The following is a 20613-nucleotide window of genomic DNA, read 5'->3' on the forward strand; positions in this document are numbered from 1 at the left end:
GCACATACACAATGTATGCATATTTATTTAGCATGCGCTCCTCCTTGGTGATCATGCTAAGGGTCTGAAATAACACGCCCACCTTCATGTGTGCCTAACGAGATTGTTTCTCACTGTATGAATTTAACCCTTGTTATTTCTTAGAGCTACAGACAATCCAACACCACAGCATGTTATTTAAATGCGTATTCTTTAATCTTTTTTGTGTATATCTCAGGAACCGTAATGGGCTCACTGCCGCCATGAACATGACAAAGTGACTAGTCTGATGAACGAGGAGCGGTTGAAGGCACCCTGCACCGCCACTGGCCTTTGCAAACTTAGACACGGGTGGATAGAAGTTTCTGTGAGAGGGTGGGTATGCAGTGCGAAAACGGGGTGGCTAGGGTGCAGGGCTATGCCGGACGGGAGGTGGGGTGCCACATATTAGATGCAGTGCACCATTGGCAGAGCACTGCCATAATGGCAGTGTACTGCTGTTTATTTGTTTTCAGTGTTATTTTTTTCTACATTTATTCCGCAGAAGGAGGGGGTGATTATGTAGTGGAGAGTCAGCTTCCATGCACTAAAAATATATAAAAAGCACAAAAATGAGCAATATTAAACCGATCTTCTCCGTCGGCCCCTCATGTACATTTAACAATGAATCTTCGCAAACACACAACATTAGAACAACCACACCACGTGTGTGCGTAGCACGGAGAACTGATGGCTCTGAAGCAATTTAGAGCCCATATAGAGACTGCGGTTTAGGGAAAGGCCTGTCTGAAACCGCTTTTATGCCTGCCAAGAAGCGGAATTTAGTGGTTGTATCATTGTTGTCAAAAGATAGGAGAAGTTGGGTGTCATCTGCATAAGAGAAAGGGGTAACCCCAAATTCTCTGACAATCTTGGCAGGGTGTCCCTCCCAAATACCAATTCTTTAAGCTCTGTATTAATGTTTTTGGACCAAAATTCGTTGGCAAAACTACCAAGTTAAAGGTGGTGGTAACCATTCACAAATGGGAAGGGGTCACCAAGGGACCTCTTCACCTATGTGAATTTGAACAAGTTTTTTTTAGAAACAGGCAGTGGTCCCTCAGCCCACTGCATGCTACTAAAAAATGGTTGTAAGCTGTTTCTTTTTCTTTTTTATATGCATCCGTTTTCTTTTTAGGAAAATGAGCTGTGTTTTGAAAAAAATGCTTTATTTAAAGCAATTACAGAAATGGTAGTCTGTTGACTCCACCATGCCTGCGACTCTAGCCAGTCGTAGTGGGTCACGATTTGTGACCTAGCTCATGCATATTCTTAAGGGGGGAGGTCAAATTGCAATCTGCTACAGTTCAGTATTTTATGAACCATCCTAATATTACATAGGTTGGTTCACAAAACACCAAAGCATCAGTAGAAGTCAGTGCACAAATTGCGACTACTTCTTCCAAATACACTTTAGTACGTTCCAAATAGTAAATAGTTATCAGTAGTAAATTACGTTTTTTAATTTTGAATATTAGTTTATGAGGCTTAACGTTCTGGTCAACTAAAGCCCAGTTAGTGATTTTTTCTGCTCCTCATTCATTGTGGTTCACTTTTCCACCAATCATCGGATCCTACTACAAGCTTCACCAAATTAATGACAGAGATAGAGCAAAAACCTTGAACAACAAGATTAGCTCAAATACAGCAAAGAAACAAGATTCATAATCCCTACCTGCAAGAGCTTTATCTACCTAAGATAACGATCAGATATCTAGAAATACAGATGTCTTCCAAAACTAATAAATCTGTAACAAGAGGAACTAGCAACCCAAACAAATTGTGTAGGCAACAAACACTATCATAGAAAACAGAGGAAGAAGTGAAGCACTGGCCCGAACTTCATCTGCCTATTGAACAAAATCCATGGCTTGTTTTTTGGAAAGATCCACTGTAAAACAGAATTAAAATGGATTTTGTTTTAAATCTCCCAGCTATAATTATTGTTATAGCTCTTCTTTTTTGTAACATGTAAAGGAGCTACCTCCATTGATATTCAGCCTCCTTCAGTTGAGGCAATGCAATTGATGTTGCAAACAAACAAAAGCTTTTAAATGTTAAGGCCAGAGAGTTTCAAATTCCATAATTCAGCCACATACAGAAAAATGGACAAAAATGTTAAGTCCGGGATATGCTGCTTACATCTAAAGGGGTCAAAGGACGTTTAATTGTGCCAATATTTGAAGGAGATTCTCATTTATTCCTGCTAAATATTACTTGATACCTCTTTTGGATATGCCTAGTAGGATGTTTATATAAATATCTACTTCAGACATCACATAATTTGGCAGATTCACAGAACATCTTTCCAGTAGCACAAGCCAGATTTATTCATTGACAGATAACACTGTAGACAGAGAATTAATGTGGTGTAAACAAAGGGGGTTTGAATACTTCCAGTATTACTGCAACCTTTAATAGGGTTACATTCCAATTCTAGGCTCAGGTTTTTCCAATCTCTGCACTCAGACTAAAAGGAAGAAGGACATTGACCAATGAACGTATAGGTCTAAAGACAGATTTGCGCAACAACGTGGTGAAGAGAACCTCCAGAGAAATTCAAAGATTTCTTAAATATTCTGGTCTCACCCTTTAGTATTGTGGTCAGTGTGTGAAGGAAGGCTTATTCTTAGGAAGTGTTTGGGATCAGTGCATGTATGGATACCACAACAAAAGTAATAATGCTGTAAAAAAAGTAAAGAATCTAAGTTTCGTGCCAGTTCCCTAAAAATAAAGATATTTATATATATCTTACCTACTGGCGGTTGCCAGTAAGTAGTCATAGTTACACCCTAGTTTCCATAGGAAGAGGGCATTTTCAGGTGCCTATATCTTTGGCGCCGCTTGATGAACCTCCATGAAATTTTCCAAACACATTTGCCTATTACTTCAGATGAAGTCTAAAAGGTTTTGGGGTGATCTGTCAAGCGGTGGTCGAGAAAAAAGGGAGGTCCCAAAACTCACTTTCTCCATGTTAATTCCCATAGGATCTTTGAACAAGCCTACAGCCCGAACCGCTGGACGGAATTACATCATATCTGATAGGAAGCGAAATCTTGGTACGCAGATTGTGCTTTTTTGGATTAGGTGTAAATCTGTTGAGCAGTTGGACAGCTATGCAAGTGGAAAATAAATGTGTATATCTGGGTACGCAGATAATCCGTTGATCTAACTGAAATCTCGAGGTAAAAGGAAGGCCTTGATTGGCTGGCCGCAGCTTGAAAGAAAATTTGCGACCATCATTTTGTTTCCTCACATCAGCTTGGTGCAGTGAAAAGACACTGTAAAACAGATAGAAGGGGGCAGGATACAGGTATTTTGACCCCAGAGGAGGCATAGCGGGGTCCCTGAGGGACTCTATGACCCTAAAATTGTGTTTTGTTTTTTTTAATTGCGCAATTTACTATCCGAGGATCCTCTGTGAACTTTGGCCCCAGCAGAAATAAAAAACATTGGAATTTACTGATAAAACCAAACGTTACAGGGTCGTTATAGTTACGCTGACTTTTTACCCACACAAATCTATAGAAATTCAGCAGTTATAGTTATACTTATAGTTATACTTATCTGAAGAAACTATAACTTGTGCCATTAAGTAACGTAATTGCAAAAAGAACATTTGATGAACAGAATGCAGAACAATGTCATACATTCACCCCAGTACAGAGATGTTGGCCTAAATCCATTGTTGCTTTGCTCACCATTCCATTCCAGTTTGGACCCAGCCATATGCAAATCAGTCTTGACCCTGCGCCCAATGGGAACAGTCCAGCCCGAACTGCCAGACCAGGTCCTCCCTGTACTGGAAACAAGCATCCTAGGACCAGTTTCGGGCTTTCAGCCAGGATAGCTTGCCTGCAGTGGCATGGAGAGCACGGGACCCACCTCTGGCCATACCCGTCCGACTCGGGATGACAATTGCAAAAAGAACATTTGATGGACAGAATGCAGAACAATGTCATACATTCACCCCAGTACAGAGATCTGGGCCTAAATCCATTGTTTTTTTGCTCACCATGCCGTTCCAGTTTGGACCCAGCCACATGCAAATCAGTCTTGAACCTGTCCCCAATGGGAACAGTCCAGTCCGAACTGTCAGGCCAGGTCAGGTCCTCCCTGGACTGGAAACAAGCATCCTAGGTACCTCTATTGGATGTGTTTTAGAAATTGTAAGGAATGAGGGTGATGCTTATTATCTAGAGAAATCCTAAACTCTTCATAAGCCGTTGAGGCTCTTCAAATTCTAGCTCGGTGATTTTTGGACCCTCGAAATTTCGATTCTGGGTTATTGGATCATTTTTAGTATGCTTGTGAGGGAGTCTCATGAATAAAGGGAGGGACAGAATAGTAGTTCTTTAGCAAGTGTTATAGGGGCAAACTGTGCTGCTTTTTCCCCAAAGCTATTTCCCTGCTGGGGCTACCAACTCTATGAAATTACCCACCGTTACTCTTGCTATTTGGTAGTGTAGCCTAGTCCTTGCAATTTTTGCACATGTGTGAAATTTGTTAGAAGAGGGGGTGCGTTTCCATTTGCTGGTGTTTGCCACGAGCCCCGTGAACGCGTTTCCGTGCTTTGTGCCTTTCCCTGTTTCTGACACGTGGTGGTCAACGTGGCCCTCCCTTGTGGTCTCAGATACCTCACTATGGCTAAACCACACCCCGCCTTTTTACTCAAAACTTCCTTTTAGGCTATCGTTTTGGGTGGTTTTCTCCTTTTATTTTGGGCGTTTTCCTTGGGCCGCATTCTATACTGTCTTTCTTGCCCCAAGTCAGGTCCTTTCCCCTCCCCTCCCCTGCCCCATGGGGTTGATAGTTCGGGCCGACTGTTTTCCTAGATAGTGCCTGTTACATTTAGGCATCGTGAGTGGGCTGAGTTTGGAATCAAGCTGAACCTGGAACTGGAGTTCCATGTGCCCAGTGTTCTAACGTGAGATGCTCGGAAACCTCCGTCCCTGGCACCCCCTCTCCCTCGGAACACAACCCACCATGAAAGGTTCAGTGAACCTTAGCTGGAGTCCTGAGCTCGTCATTATGCTGAGGTAGTGCTACCAGATTCGTAAAAAATCAGTTGTTTTCACAAAAAAACTACGTGGGACTGTCATTTTCCCATTTCAGAGGGGCTCAGAATACAACACTCACCAATCGAAGCAAACGCTGGCCCCGAGACCCTAGAGGGCCTGGACTCTTGTGGGTTAGCTCTGAAAACGGATGGCACCCATTCCTGCACCGGGACTCATAAATGCTAGCTTGGTGCAGCCTCTCCAAAATCACATAGAAAGGAGCTGCCAGAAAAGACCACCAAGAAAGAACTGAAGCTGTCCTGGCAAGTCCAAGATATCTGGTCACCCTACACTGAGGCCGTTTAGCTTATTGACTCTTGAGTATGGGGTCTGTGGGGGTTCTTGGGCCCTGCTTTGTTAGGTGGCAGGAGAATATGGTTCCCATGACAGTGGATGGTTTCATTTGTAACTGGAACGGGGACCTCTATTGGAAGCATCTAGTGCATTTCGGGGTGCTGTGGTACTATGCGCCATGAAGGAAACCACAATTTTGGGCCGGATGCCGGGGGGAATGGGGACCTTTTGACTTGGTAATTGGAACGCGTCCCCCTAGACTTTGGCTACTTGTGTGTTGAGGTAGATTTGGAGTTCAGAACGGGTGATTCTATTAATAAAGACAATAGTTCATTTTTGCAAACAAATGCATCGATAGGTACATTAACAGTTGAACAAGTTGAATCACAGTTCTTCGCAGTTACACTAGAGAGATTTGGCTTTGTCCGAAATTTAGAGATTGGCTCATGGGAGAGCCTACGGATACAGTAGTAGTTTGGAGATTCTTTGACTATGATCGATATCTACACAGGAATGAGACACGGCTGTCCCATCTCTCCATTACTATGTGGCCTCATAATAGAACCTTTTACCGAGAGATTCCAAAAGAACCCAGGCATTAATGGAGTGCATATTGGAAGAGACAGTCATAGTCTGACCATGTATGCAGATTACATATTGGCGATATTAATTGACCTTCTCTACTTTATCCACCCCTTAATAGATGAGTTAAAGGCCAATAGTCATGTTCCAGGTTGAGGATTACCTTTCAGAGATCACAAGCTTTGACTAGATGGGCCTCAACACTGAAAGACCTTCAACCCTTTCAGTGGGATACTAAATAATTCCAATACTCTTAATATCCATCAGTTGATTTCAGCTAATTTTGTGACTGTCCTCCAGTAGCTGAAAGGTGAACCACAAGGCTGGCATATAGGAAGGAGTCTCTGGTGGTTTGGAAGGGTAGCATTGGTAACAATGTCTGATCTTTACAAGACCTTGTATATATTCCAGGCCTTCCTTTACCACTGCTGTGCCTGATATTTAAACAATTTCAGAGGGAACTAAATTATTTCTTATGGGCCGGGAGGAAATCTAGCCCATGAAGATGACCTGTCCATAAAATACCAAGAGAAGACATATATAATGCTCCCTAATATTACAAGATACTGCATTTCTTTACAAGTATGTTTGATGGTGGAATTAGTGAGGATAGAAAACAGTTGTCCTATGTCAATCAGATTGAAGCAGGAGCATGTTTGGAAGATTCTTTGGTCTTAGTTAAAGAACTTAAATTAGGCTTAGGTGTGCAAAACTAACTGTACCAGAGGATTCCACAGCAGCTGATGCACATACTCAATTCCCCCTAAGGCTGTATGCACAGAATAGCGGGTCTTCTTGTAGCTAAGCACCGGCAAGGGGCAAAGAGGAATTTGGTGTAAAAGAGGGCTGTCTCAGAGTCTTGGGCTATCCTGGTTACTCCCTCAAAATTACTAATCTTCTATGTGGGAATCCCAACTACTATTCTCTATTGACAGATAAATCTGCACCTGGATGAGCAAGACAAGGGGATGCTACATCAATGCTTGAATAACAAATTAAACAATTATTAGAACATTTCCTATGCATATATTCAGCTATACTATAATTCACTTTCTAATATAAAGTGCGTGAAGACTCTGTGGACTAGCTTCTCTCTTAATATGAATGTGTAAAAAATCAATTTGTATATGTATCTATATGTTCAGCTTTGAGTTGACACAGTCTCTGGATAGTCTGAAGGAGATTGGATATAACGTAAATCATTTTACCAAGATAAATGCCTCAAGTCTCCTTCCCTGAGCAACATACAAGAATAAGTTATTTTTTGGGATTGTATTGAATATTGTAGTCTAACTGTCTTTCTTCCTCGAAAATCTGCTGGTACGAACAATTTCCTCAGTAAATGTATTGTCCTCAAAGCTCAATTTCTAACTTTGCAAACACAACTATATAATGGGGAATGATCCACGGTGTGCACACCTTAAACTTAGGAGGCAGAGCTGAAAATAAATTGGAATAATGAGGTGAAATAAATCCTCTTCAGAGCGAGCATGCTCAGGAGACACACCTCGCTGCCCAGTTAAATTGGGCGGGTTCAGCGTTACGCATGCGGAACGTGAGTTCAGGAAGGAGCACAAGGGAACAAAACACTAGAGCGCTAACTCAAATGATTCCAGCTAGTGGCTGCCATCTTGAATTCTCGCGATGTGCAAGCAAGATAAAGTTTTCAATATTTATCTGGGGAGGAGCATCAAATGTGATCTTCTAAATCTCTCAATACAAACTAGGATCTCCCCAGTGACTTGGGCCACTTTAGCCATATGGGACAGGCCATGTGGGACAGGGTGGCATGCAAAATGGGTGTCATCACTTCGCTAGGTAATCCATCTTTCACATCGGCTGTGGATCCCAGGAATATATAAGATTGTAATATTTATTTAATGGGACCAATATGAATTTATCTGAAACTCAAAAAAGTGAATATAACATCCATGAGACAGATTCCATTAGTGCCAGATCATACTTGGGTATTACGCCCATTGGTTAAACCACCAGTTAGTAGGCATCTGATCAAATTTGAGGGGTGGCTTAGCACTAGTGAAGGAGATAAAAAATGATTTTCAAATTATATAAACTTTGTATGTAACACCAAAAAGTCACAGGGGCAAGAATGGTGGGAGGGGGAATTGAGGAGGTTACTCACACAGAAAGAGTGAGGAGACTGTTGCAATGTCAATTTATTGAAGCCCAACACACGTGGTGTAAGTAAACCTTTTTTTATTAATCATCCTTCGATATGTCTGTTCTCTGAAGAGACTCGGGTCAACTGCCATCCTCGGGAATCCCTGTGTCTGACCTTATCATAAGGTTCCTCAACAAGATTCCAGAAGGATGCCCCAGAGACATGTACACATAGCTAAGTAAAGGGCACACTAGGAAGAGAATCTGTGTGCAAGATGGCTCTTTACTGGCAGTAGACATCAGACAAACTTTATTAGTGAAACAAACGCCGATCGAACTATGCAGGTGAATGTGTGGTGGGACACACACTGATACACAGTTTACATTACTATCTGAAGTTACACCTATTCTTGACAGAGGTGGTAGATACAGATGATGCAGTGTTCCAGACTCATCCCTACATTGCTGAAATATACGCACCTGTTACTGTCTAACACCATTCTGCTACACGCTTTAAGGTACAGACAAATGTCCCTGGCTCTATGTGCTGCAATTCAGGCCGCCCCAGCCCCAGGAAAGGTAAAGATCAAAATAACTGTACTGACTACTACTTATCTGCAATTATTAGGCATGAACAAACTTATGACATCCCTAGAGAGGAATATGGCAAAGTATGAGATTGACTCGCCTTTTGTCTGAGTTCAATGAGTTGACAGGCTGAAATTCTGATGTTGAGTTTCACCAAAACAAATGTCTTCTTCAGCACTGGGTGGTGTGTACCACTAGTTATACTTATATATTACTGCTGTCAGTTCTTCTTTCTGTAATGATGCCCTTTTATTTTGTACGCAATCTTTCAATACAAATGTACATTTTCCATCTATTTTATTTTCAGATAAAAATTCTTAGGCCGGAATGTCTGACCAGTGCTGTCAGAGAGTTCATTATTGAGAAAATGGGACCAAGGTATCTTCAAAGTGGTGGAATTAACTTGAAGGAAGTATATAAAGAGTCCAATGCTACTACTCCACTTATTTTCATTCTCTCTGCCGGTAGGTTTTCAATTTTCAATATTTCAATTGTTTTTTTAAAAGACTAGAGAGAAAATATTTGAATATAAGCTATTGTGAAGTTGTTTAGGTATCAAGTGGAAATGCTATAATTTCTCAGAGAGTGAGCAAAACGTCTGTAACAAGATCAAATTGCACTTCTCAAGAACTCTTTTTTGTAAGACGTCATTTTTAGGTGCTGAGCCACAGATCCTTATTTATGAAGGATTATTCATGTCTTAAGGAAATCTGAGACTGCAATCAGTGTTTTAATTATTGCAATTATTGGTTTACTGTGAAAGGGGATGGTATGTGTGACTATCTTTGTGATACTATGCAAGTTACACTTGCAGTCCTAGTGTGAGGTAAGTATACTTACTTAATATCCACAAGACACCATAAGCGCCAGCTACCAACGGACTTGCAGTAACCAATTAGGCAAAAAGTCCTTGACACCATAGGGCCATGTATGCCCACTGAACAGCAATGATTGCCACCATTTTGCCCCAAAGAATTAAGAGATTCTTTTTTTCTCTACACTGACTAGCCACTGGGAAGAGTAAAATGTTTATTAAACTTGAAAAAAATTTAAAAATATTCTTATGTTGAATATTAATGTGATCACATTTCATATATTTATTTTAAAGGTCGAACAAAATAGAAAAAAATCTACTGTAATACTAACTTAATTTTATTTTAGAATTTAATTATTGTGGACATATTACATGTAAATTATTTTTTAATTTTAAATTAAAAAGAAGCATCTGAAGTAAAAATATCATGTATTAAAAATTATTAAAAGTGAGGTATAGAGTTCATTAGAAGTAGTTTAATTACATTTTAATAAAAAAGTTACATTACTTTTTAGGTTAAAAAAGGTATTGAAATATTTTAAGATAATATGTTTCATTTTTGATTATTTTTTAACAATAAATTAGATATATTACTATTTTAACTAGTTTAAGTAATCTAATTCAATTTAAATTATTTTCAATGGGGTTTTATTTTAAGTCCCTATCATTATAATTTTCTGTGGGAGGGTGTTACAGGACCAGTGGCTGGCCATGTGTGGTGCTGGACTTACTCAAGCTCTGAGTTGGAGTACATTTACTACTCTTTTAGTACTTTTTGACAGTAGTAACTACAGAAGTGAGTTTGTGAATATCAGTTGGTTTACTCTTTTGTGAGTAGGTCCATGTCCTCTTCCTATACCCCTCACAGACCTTCTCTAAACCGATCCCATTTAGTAGTAAGTATGCCCTTTTTCCTAGCCACTTCCCTAGGCTTCTTCCAAATTTAGGGCCTGAATTAGATGCCGGTAGGTGGGTTACTCTGTCACAACGCTGACAAATATCCCGTCAGTCAAATTATAAATCCCATATGGTTCAATGGGATTTATATTTCAGCGTATGGGATATCCGTCATGGTTGTGACGGAGTAACCCATCCGCTGACATCTAAACCAGGCCCTTAATAGTAAGTAGTCAACTTACATGTGTCAGGCTCTCCCCACAGAAAAGATGAGAGAGGTGGACATTTATACTGCTAGGTTTGTGAAATGCATTTTATAGTAAGTAAGTACTACTACTGGAGTACTGTTTTGTGTACCACAAAATACAGTTTGTAAGTTGAGCAGTATCTGTATTAAAGGGGCCATCGGTTGAATGACGTAAGCATGGATCTCAAAATCCTAGCTGACGTCAAGCAAAGAACGGTTCTAAAATACCTGTTGTTGGTGATTGTTAGTACGCAGAACTTGTTAAAGAGATTTGTTTTGTTTTTTCTCTACGCTGAATAATCCCTGTAACTGCTATGGCCTGCAAAATAGGCACACATTATTCCCGCCCAGTCTTTTTTCCATCTCATATTCCTGTATCTTAAATGCATTACTAAGGTACTGCAGTCGTGAGCAGTATCCAACTGTTTGAAGTAACAACAGGATACACCTTCCCTCAATGCCTCATTGTAAAGATGCCCTAAGTCAGAAATAGCTGCACAGGTCTTTGATTCTGGAGACAAATGCTGACTTGTGGCCAGTGTGACCTATCTATTCTGTGTCATTCAACAGGGACAGATCCAGCTGCACACCTGCAACGACTCGCACTGGAGACACGAGGGAGTGCATTGCACTTGGACATGGTTTCCTTAGGCCGTGGTCAAGGTGCCAAAGCTGAGGAATTAATCAAGAAAGCACAGATACTCAAGGGGCGATGGGTTTTCCTCCAGAACTGCCATCTAGCAGCCTCTTTTATGCCCAGACTTCGCACAATCGTTGACTCGTAAGTTCTTGCAAATCAACATTTGAAAGTTCATTCATTAACTGTTTCAGCATGTATAATACCTGCTTTGAGGGTAGCAGAGGAAACAGGTGAAGTACAGAGACCGAGTGGTCACCATTGGCCGGCAATAAATAGCATTGTTTCTAAAAGGGCCATCCTGTGAAGAGGAAACACCCAGTCCGCAGCATTAACTCAACCACAAAAAGCATTCTACAGTGTTGCTTTGTTTCATGACGTCTGTTGGGTTATTTGAGACCTACTGTGATATCACTCATTAAATAGCCCCTTTAAGCCATTTCCGAGGAGTTGAGCTGGATGTGATGTTTTGGGGGTGGTGGGAGGGCGACATTCCAGAGAATGGCTCCTTTGACTCAGAAGTCTAACCCTCCAAATCAATCTGTCGAACAGGAGTACCTATATCCATTATTTAACAGGAGTAAATCTCTGACTGTATTCAGAGTTCAAACCTGCCTGTTATAATTTTTGAAATACACACATAAGTTTGAGTTTGTAGATGTTCATCAAATTTTTCACATTCTCACCTTTGACCATCCATAATCTGTTCATGTAGCCAGATTTGGAAACATTTTAATTTACCGCTTAGTTGTGTAATTTTACATGGGCATAAATCTAGTGCATTTGTCACCCCGAGTGGGACGGGTATTCTCAGACGTGAGTCCCGTGCTCTCCATGCCACTGGAATCAAGCTACCCTGGCTGAAGAGGGGTGAAACCCCGAAACCGGTCCTAGGATGCTTGGTTCCAGTCCAGGGAGGACCTGGCTTGGCAGTTCGGGCTGGACTGTTCCCATGAGGCACAGGGTCAAGACTGATTGGCATATGGCTGGGTTCAAACTGGAATGGCATGGTGAGCAAAAAAACGATGGATTTAGGCCCAGATCTCTGTACTGGGGTGAATGTATGACATTGTTCTGCATTCTGTCCATCAACTGTTGTTTTTGCATAAATCTAGTGCAAACAAATTTGCATTCTAAATGATGTTTATTCCCACAAGGCCAATATAGCAAATATAGCAAGTTGATGAGTCGAATCCAACATCAGTAGTGCCAGTTTGAAAATCCAAAAGAGTAGCATGCATACTTTGGATATAATAAATGAGAAAAACATTAATTTTCAAATTTCTTTTTAAATAAACATTTTAATATTTTTTTAACAAAAACATAGATGAACAGCATGATACACTGAACCACCACAATCTTCCCTCATACATTTCCGTTAGTGCTCCACAATTTTAAAGAAAACAGAACAAGGTGGGCAAACCAATGTCTTAACATAGACAGGTTTGTTATTATTTTTTTATAGTTTTAACAGTAAGTATTTTATTTATATTTTTTGTAATTGCTTTGTTTGTAGGTTCACCAATCCAAGCACATCTATGGATCCTCAGTTCAGACTGTGGTTGAGCTCAAAGCCGGACCCTTCATTTCCAGTGCCTATACTGCAGAAGAGTTTCAAGGTAGGGAGGAGTTTGTGACAGATAAATAGCAGATAGAAGTTGGAGGAGGTGTCATAAACGTACCCCCATTGCCATGAGTAAATCCATGCCCTCTGTTTTATTGCTCTACACATGCCTCCCACCTTATCCATTAGGCCCTCCACCCCGCAAATTATAGTTGTTAATAAATATAGGTTCGCCATGGTATAAGGTGCCGGCTATGCAATGGATTAGAAGTGCTTGACAAAGCTTGAGATAGTTTGAAGGGAGGACCTAGAGATGAGATAGTTTCCTACCATTATGGAGACACTTAAGAACTCCTTTGCGGATATCTGGGCAAAGCCAACTGTTTCTAGACTCCATTTTGAGGAAGCAAAGGGCTACGTTTGTTAACTCATTACATTTTACTAATCATCCAGTTGCAGACTCTGTGATGGTACATGCTGCCAATGCTAGAGCATGGCCTTGTTTCTCTTTGCTTCTTAGTAGAGGTTCGAAGAAGGTTGGCACCAGAGTGGAACATTGGCCGCTGACCAGCCAATCAGAATTCTCCCTTTGCTGGCTAACGTTACAGTTCCACAAACAGGGGAATAGCTATCAATGGTGCTTTAAGTGTAGTGACACTGGGGCCCAAACGCCCAAGGGTCCCACTCAACCCTAATTATTGCAGTATTTTACTGTCCAAATAGCAGTACCGGGGCAATTATTTTTACTTGCATTAGAGCTTGTGGCACTATTGCTAATCCACTACCCACAAAGGGAGCGTTTTGTGGCTCACCAACTTCCAGAATCCAGTGGTGTGCTGTGTGCCAATAGGGAGCACTGTGGGTAATAAAAGTGGCTCCACCTCCAGGTCTTGCCTTGGTGAGCCATAATGATAGTTCATGAAAATACAGGTCTGGTATGCCCTGGTACTCCCTGAGCCTGTAGTAGCTGGGCTGACACATGTCTGTCCGGGTACCTCCCATTGCTTTTGATGAGAGGAAAGGCCAATTAGCCAAAGAAAAATCTAAAACATGAATGAACATTTTCAGTTTTTGATTGGGCTTTCCTTACACCAAAATCAAGAGAAGGAATCCAAATCGCCATTTGTGCACACGCCTCCTGGAGAAGAGGCTGATGTAGCGTATGGATGAATTGAGCAATTTCTTTCATAAATTATTGTTCTGGCTTGCTCTGTTGTCCTTGGCAGTGCTTGTTCTGTGAAGCCTGATTCTCAGTTCTGATTAAATGAGTAGATCAACTACGGTATTCGCTGTAATTATATTTATGTATTTTTGTTCCCTTTTATTTTTTTCTTGTCTTGTCTTGGCTTCATTGTATGTTGTTACGCCTCAACAAAAATTTTTTTTAAACAATCAGTTTTCATTAACACTTGACATTCTGTTCCAAAGATGGCAGTAGAACAACCAAAGGGACTGAAGGGAAAATTACTTCAAACATTTGGCAGCAGTGGCTCTGGAGAGGTAACAGAAAGCAATTTTGAGAAAGGAGAACGGAGACCATCTTGGAAAAGGCTTTTATTCAGCCTTTGCTTCTTCAATGCTGTAGTCAATGAGAGAAGAAAGTATGGTGCCCTGGGGTGGAATATCCCATATGAATTCACCTCTTCTGACTTAGAGGTAAGGTTTTAACAAGAATAAGGTAAGTAATTTCTAATATTACACAGAATCCTCATCTTTGAATTTTTTTCATGGGTCAGTCAGGATCTGGAAACATTTTAGCTGTACATCTATCAGCACAAAGTGATATCATATTGGTGCCAGCCTTCAATTTGCCATAGCATCTGGCTGATAAAAACCCTTCCTGCATTGTGATGTCACTTCCTTCATAACACACCACAGAAGCAAGGATATTACGTTCCACATTGTTTCTTACACTGGCCTGTTTGGATATTTCCTTTTCACAAAAAATATAGCTACACTTGATACCTGAGAATGTCTCCTCCAAAGATCCTCAGGTTTGGATTATGCCCCCAGTACACAAGGAAGTTGTCAGTGACTAACACTCACTCATCCCGCATGAGGTGTCTCTAATGACTTTGTTGGTATTCACCTCACTCCAGACGGCTTGCCTTTTGGACACCCTTGTTCCAACTCCTAACCGTAAGCCTTCGATTTTGGAAAATTTGTCATATTGGCAGATTGTCCCCAGACATACCTCGAATTTACAGTCAGGAAATTTCACAAAACAAATCCTTATTCTTTGTAGCAACATTTGGGATTGCAACCATAAATTCAACATTCATGTTTGTATACGACCCTGCTGCAAAACATCTTGAGAGTTGAGCACTGGGTATTCTGCAGGTGCACTTAGGCTATAGAAGAGTTTTGTTTTGCTGTTTGCTTTTTATTTAGCAGAGGATTTGTTTTGGGCTCTGGGTCTCTTGAGTGTAATGGGAAAGCAAGGCCATGCCTTCGGAAATTCATAAATAAATACAATGCAAAAATCTGCAACAACAGTAAAATATTGGTTGCAACGATATTACTTATTTTTGCACAACTGTGTCTGGTTAATAAAGATATCATCTTTAATGTTTGTTCATAGGTTTCCATGCAGATGCTGGCAATGCTTCTTGATAGCCAAAGTGAGATACCGTGGCAAGCTGTACATTACCTCACTGGTGAAGTGGTATATGGTGGACGAGTGACAGACAACTGGGACCGCCGATGCCTGTTAAGTATTTTGGATACTTTTTACAACCCTGCAATGTTACAGGAAGACTACGCGTTCTCAAGTGATAAGGTATGATGTTGATCAATTTAAACCCATTTGATTTTATCAATGATTTTACATTCTATGAAATATTCTCTTATCCGGAGAAATTTCAGTCCAAGAGCAGACAATCAAACCCATCAGCTCAAGCTCAGTTGCGTTCCTTGTAGCCCTTTCTTGCCACTGTCTGGTCTAAACATCTAATCAAACGAAAGACCATACCTTGAACTGAGTCTAAACTGTATGGCGATGGTCCTTACTGTTAGCCCAACTAATTGTCTGATCACTGCATACTTTCACACAATGCTGTTTAATTCATTTTTGCTTGATGTTATGTATCTAACAAGGGGTGGGCTGAGAAGGGGCTGCCAAATAACATACTATTGCCTGCCCAGGTGATGTCTGTTCTTTTAGTTCTAATAACTACTACCATGTTAATGAATAAAATGTAAATAAGAATTGACTGGCAACAGTCTCATTTCACTCATCATCAGTGCTCAATTTGAGGCGCTGGTGTCTGTTGCTCGTTACCGGCACTTAATTGTCAACACCGGCACTTATGACATGGCGGCACTCTTTGTCTAATTTATGGATGAGCACAATCACAGTTGTTTATAGATTCAATATACATTGAAGATGACTAATACCTGCTGCCAAGCCATTCTTATATATTTGGGGGCCTGTAATAGTCCCAATTGTCACTCTTGTAGGCGTGTGATGGTTAGTAGTTGTGTTGGTAATCCCACTGGCAGCTCTGGCAAGGTCAGTGCATGGTGCAAGCTGCAGTGCCAGCCTGACGAGGTCCCAGGCACTTATTTGTTTTACAAATTGAGCACTGCTCCTCATCCTGCATCAAAAACCCCACTAACGAGTGCACACAGCTCCTGTATTTGCGATATAATATAGGGACTACTAATTTGCTAGCCCATAGACTGAAACTGGCAATTTTCTTTATCAAAATGTGTTTACAAAAGTTTTTAAAAGCTGGGTAGTTTCAGTGTTTCTTTGTGGCAGTGACAAACCATTCCCTGTGTCCGTGTGCAGGTGTATTGCCAATGCTGGTAGCAGTCCCCCATTACAGACCCTTCCCCTGGCATGACCTTTGCCTTCTTACACTGTCTCTGGCCACACTACATCCACCCCTAGTGCTCTCCCACAAAGATCCTTGTAGGGAAGGCTCACTTCCCACAGGGTTAGGGGCTCCAGCTGCTGATCAAGCTGTAGCACTTGCTCCTTATCCGGCCATTCTAAGATCAGCAACTTTTTTTCCAGTGCCAAATATCCCCCATTTCAGGTAGTACTCTACGTTTACTTGCAAGTTAGTGTTTAGTATATGTATATACAAATATTGTCTAATAGAAAAGTAACCATTTCATGTTCTCTGCAGGTGTATCGGCCCGTGTTGGAAACTGCAAGTTTGCAAGACTGCGCGGGCTACTTGCAGTCCTTGCCCGACACTGATTCCCCCGACATCTTTGGGATGCACCCGAATGCTGAAAGAGCCTTCCTGGAGTCACAGACTACTGTCTTCCTAGACACCATCATCACTATGCAGCCCAGGATGGAAATGGACAACCTTGTTGTTAGGTCAGTTAAATAAATGCTTTTCCCTCTGCATAAAATAATATACACAATAATACATTCCATCCAAATGGCAGCATATAAAAAGAAATAGGAACTTTTTAATTACTTTCAGCTGTGGCTTCTCATGAAGCAGTTCATGGATGGATGTAGTTCATCTGCACACAGTTGTAAATCCTCAGGTGAGCCTAAGCAAAACAGAAAATTGACAGACAATTCACTTCTTCATTGGTATTATCTTATTTGAGATACTCCTTTTCGTGTTCACATAGCAAATATTTGGGCGGACCCAGTTAGACATTAGAAACTTCCATCATATACAGTGCCAGTTCACAGTTGAGTGTACCTGAACACTATAGTCCCTAATCTCAGTTGTCGATAGATCCTTTGCTTGGCTACCTCTGCTTTTGCTCATGCCTAGCCAAACCTGTATCAGTCCTAACATGCCTCATTTATGGAAGTATTTTTACTCATACGTATTGCTGTGTATTTACGTATGGAAATCTCCTGGAAGTGTTTTTTTCTGTTTTTTTAGTTTTAAACACACCTTTCAAATGCCTTATATTTCTATAGCATTCCAAGATGTGCTCACTACAGATATGAATGCTTTCGTAGGTACACTATTTAGTGTTTCATTATTTTCTAAGGCCTGAAAATACATCCTTATGGTCCTGTTATTTTTCTCCTTCATTTTTATGTACCTGTTTACCCTATATGCATTTGAATTAACAAAACCATCCTTATATTGATCTCTTTTGGAATTAAATATATTCTCCATATTTGAAAATTTCCATAATTTTCATGTATTTCTCAAATAATACTCCAGTGTTCATCAAATATCCCATCCTCTCCAGACTCCATTCTAAACTGTTACACAAATTAATTAAGATGTCTTTAAAGTTCAAATGCATCACAGTCTGAGAGAAAATATTTCCTTAATAATAGATATCCCATCTCAAATGCTAGATTATCAAGCTGTACTTATTCCCCTTTGTCAACTAATGCTATAGAAATCCAGTGACTTCCAGTTTTTCATTCAGCCCAAGAAGGATTTCCATATCTAATTTTTCCATCCACGAAGCCCCTCTTCTTTATACCAATTTCCCACTTTTATCCACTATCAATAAATTCTAGTACTTCCAATCATGAATTTAAATTTTTAATTCTTAAATGACTCATATGTTTCAACCAACATATGTTCGCCACATTCTTAGTTTGACTGATTAATAAAAGTCTGCATGTACATTTGATGCTGGACACACTATTTATCTTACTACAAGTTGAAAAAATATCCCAGTGTGTGGATATCTGACATCATTTGATTACATTACGTTGTTACAATGTAGACATTGATATGTCTTAGACGTTTTGAAAAACATTTGTTGCGATCTAGCTGTTGCCAATCTTGTGTTAATCGCCAGATCCCTAAAGATCTCTGGTAAGCAAATCAAGGTCTCTCTTTGAATAACTCTTTCCACTTTAGGCAACTTTGTACCATTGACTAATATTTGTTAACTATTTTTAATGATGATATGTCTACTTGAGTCACCTATGACATATGTCTATCAACTGTGTGTAGCTTATTTGTTTTTTTTACAAGAGTAGCTTCCTTGATATGCGTTGTACTTTGTTTTTGGCTTGCTCAATAACTGATGCAAGGTATCCTTTATCGAGAAATGTATACACTGAGGATTAAGTAATACGAGCCTACAAATGACAGTACTAGCACAAGCTATTTCTAAAATCAAGAGATCCTGTATATGATTTATTTCGAAACTCATCTAAAATCATAATAGTTGTTTGTTTGCAGTTTTGTATAGCACATGCTAGGAAAGTTACAACAGAACGTGTAAAATATAGATATTTAAGTAGCTTGTATACCATATGTTTACAAGAGGCCGGAGGGGAATAATGCAACCAGGAGTAGGAGTGGTTCATTAGGTAAGTATATCTGAGTTAGTAGCAGTATTAAGTCCTTCTTGAAGCATCAAGTAGCAGGTTTGTGCATAGTTATGGAGGGATAGAGCTTAGTAAATTGGGTACAACGCCATTGGCAAATTGTTTAAAGTTCTTCTTGTAGGCATAAAAAGATGGGTGATTGAGTTCGATATTCTGGCAGCTTTACCAGAGATGGATTGTGAGCTAGATCTCTTTTTTAAACAGAGAAGCATTTTGATATGCTTATGAGGTAACATAGCACAAAATAGGTTCCTGAAATAAATGATTAAAAGTATGACGTAGAACCGTGGCTCATCTAAAAATAAATAACAGAACACTTTTCCAGTTTTATGATTGTGCAATGTTTGTATAAGTCAGTAAGTGAATTGTAAATGATCAATTTCCTTATTCCTAATTTTTTCATGGTACAGCATGAAATAAATATGCACAATTGTACAGCTAAAGAGATGTATATACAATTAGTAAAGTATTTTAACCCATGATAGACAGCCATACCAGTCAATATGTTAGAGATAGCGTTGGAAAATAACAGAATAAGCCTAGGAAACAAGGCTCCTATTTAAAGTTGTACACAGGGATTGCCGCAATTCAAGTCCATGGCCCCAATGCCTACATGCTTCCCAGCAACTCCCGCCTCTTGATAAAGGAGGCGATCCAGACATGGCCAAGGGTGAAAGAGTCTAGAGAGAATGAGAATTATTTCGCCTAAAATACACAAAAACATTTTGTTTTCTGTATTTGGTAACTACTAGTGTGTTCTCTCACTAATGGATGCCTTGGGGTGTATTTCTGTGTCCGTGAGGGTTTGCTGTCTCAGTGTGTTTGTGTGTGAGTGTTGAGATATAGTTGTGTGGGTATGTATCTTTGTATGGAAAAGGAAGTATGTGATATGTATGTATGTGGTGGTATTTACATTGCACCAACCTAACCAGAGGCAGCAGAGTCTAGCACGTTGCTAAAGGGAAAAAATAAAAACTGAAAATGTTTCCTGATCGGGAGGGGCAGCCAAGGTCTGAACAAAGAGGTGACAAGCTACAACGTAATGTTCTTTGAAGATGTGTGTCCTCAGCTCTTTCTTGAATTGAAGGATTGATGTGTTGCGTAAACTAATACTCTGCCTTTACTCTACAAGGTTTTCTTTCACATCCACAGGTGTCACAAGTAAAATTAGTTCAATGAACCAGGAATTGAAAGTTAAAAACAGGTTGTTATAGCCACACACAACTCCACTCAGTAATTAGTTGATGTGGTGACCATGCTTTCTAGGTTACTAGGTTACTAACAGTTCCTAAACAGGGATTCAGGGATGCAGTGGCAAATTGAAAGCCCAATTTCATTCTTCACATTATCACACACAAGTACTGCACTAAGAAAAGGCATTTTATGTTAAAAAGTGTTTATTTCAACAGGCTCACCCTGTTGCTTAGCACATCTAAAATAACCACACAGAATATTTTTAAAACAGCACTAAAGCATGTTGTAAACAACACAAACAATGTGAA

At 40.1% G+C, this 20613-nt stretch overlaps 1 protein-coding gene across 1 annotated transcript in view; it reads left to right on the plus strand.

Annotated features, from left to right (window-relative positions):
* DNAH14 (dynein axonemal heavy chain 14) overlaps window positions 1–20613 on the plus strand; it is an 894889-nt gene that overhangs the window by 758050 nt on the left and 116226 nt on the right. Inside the window, exons 74-79 of the mRNA XM_085610384.1 lie at window positions 8971–9127; window positions 11192–11402; window positions 12775–12877; window positions 14251–14478; window positions 15404–15601; window positions 16959–17158. Coding sequence (XP_085466510.1) covers window positions 8971–9127; window positions 11192–11402; window positions 12775–12877; window positions 14251–14478; window positions 15404–15601; window positions 16959–17158 — 1097 coding nt within the window. The remainder of the gene's footprint in view (window positions 1–8970; window positions 9128–11191; window positions 11403–12774; window positions 12878–14250; window positions 14479–15403; window positions 15602–16958; window positions 17159–20613) is intronic.

This window comes from Triturus cristatus, chromosome 6, assembly GCF_964204655.1.
Source record: "Triturus cristatus chromosome 6, aTriCri1.1, whole genome shotgun sequence".
NCBI lineage: Eukaryota > Metazoa > Chordata > Amphibia > Caudata > Salamandridae > Triturus > Triturus cristatus.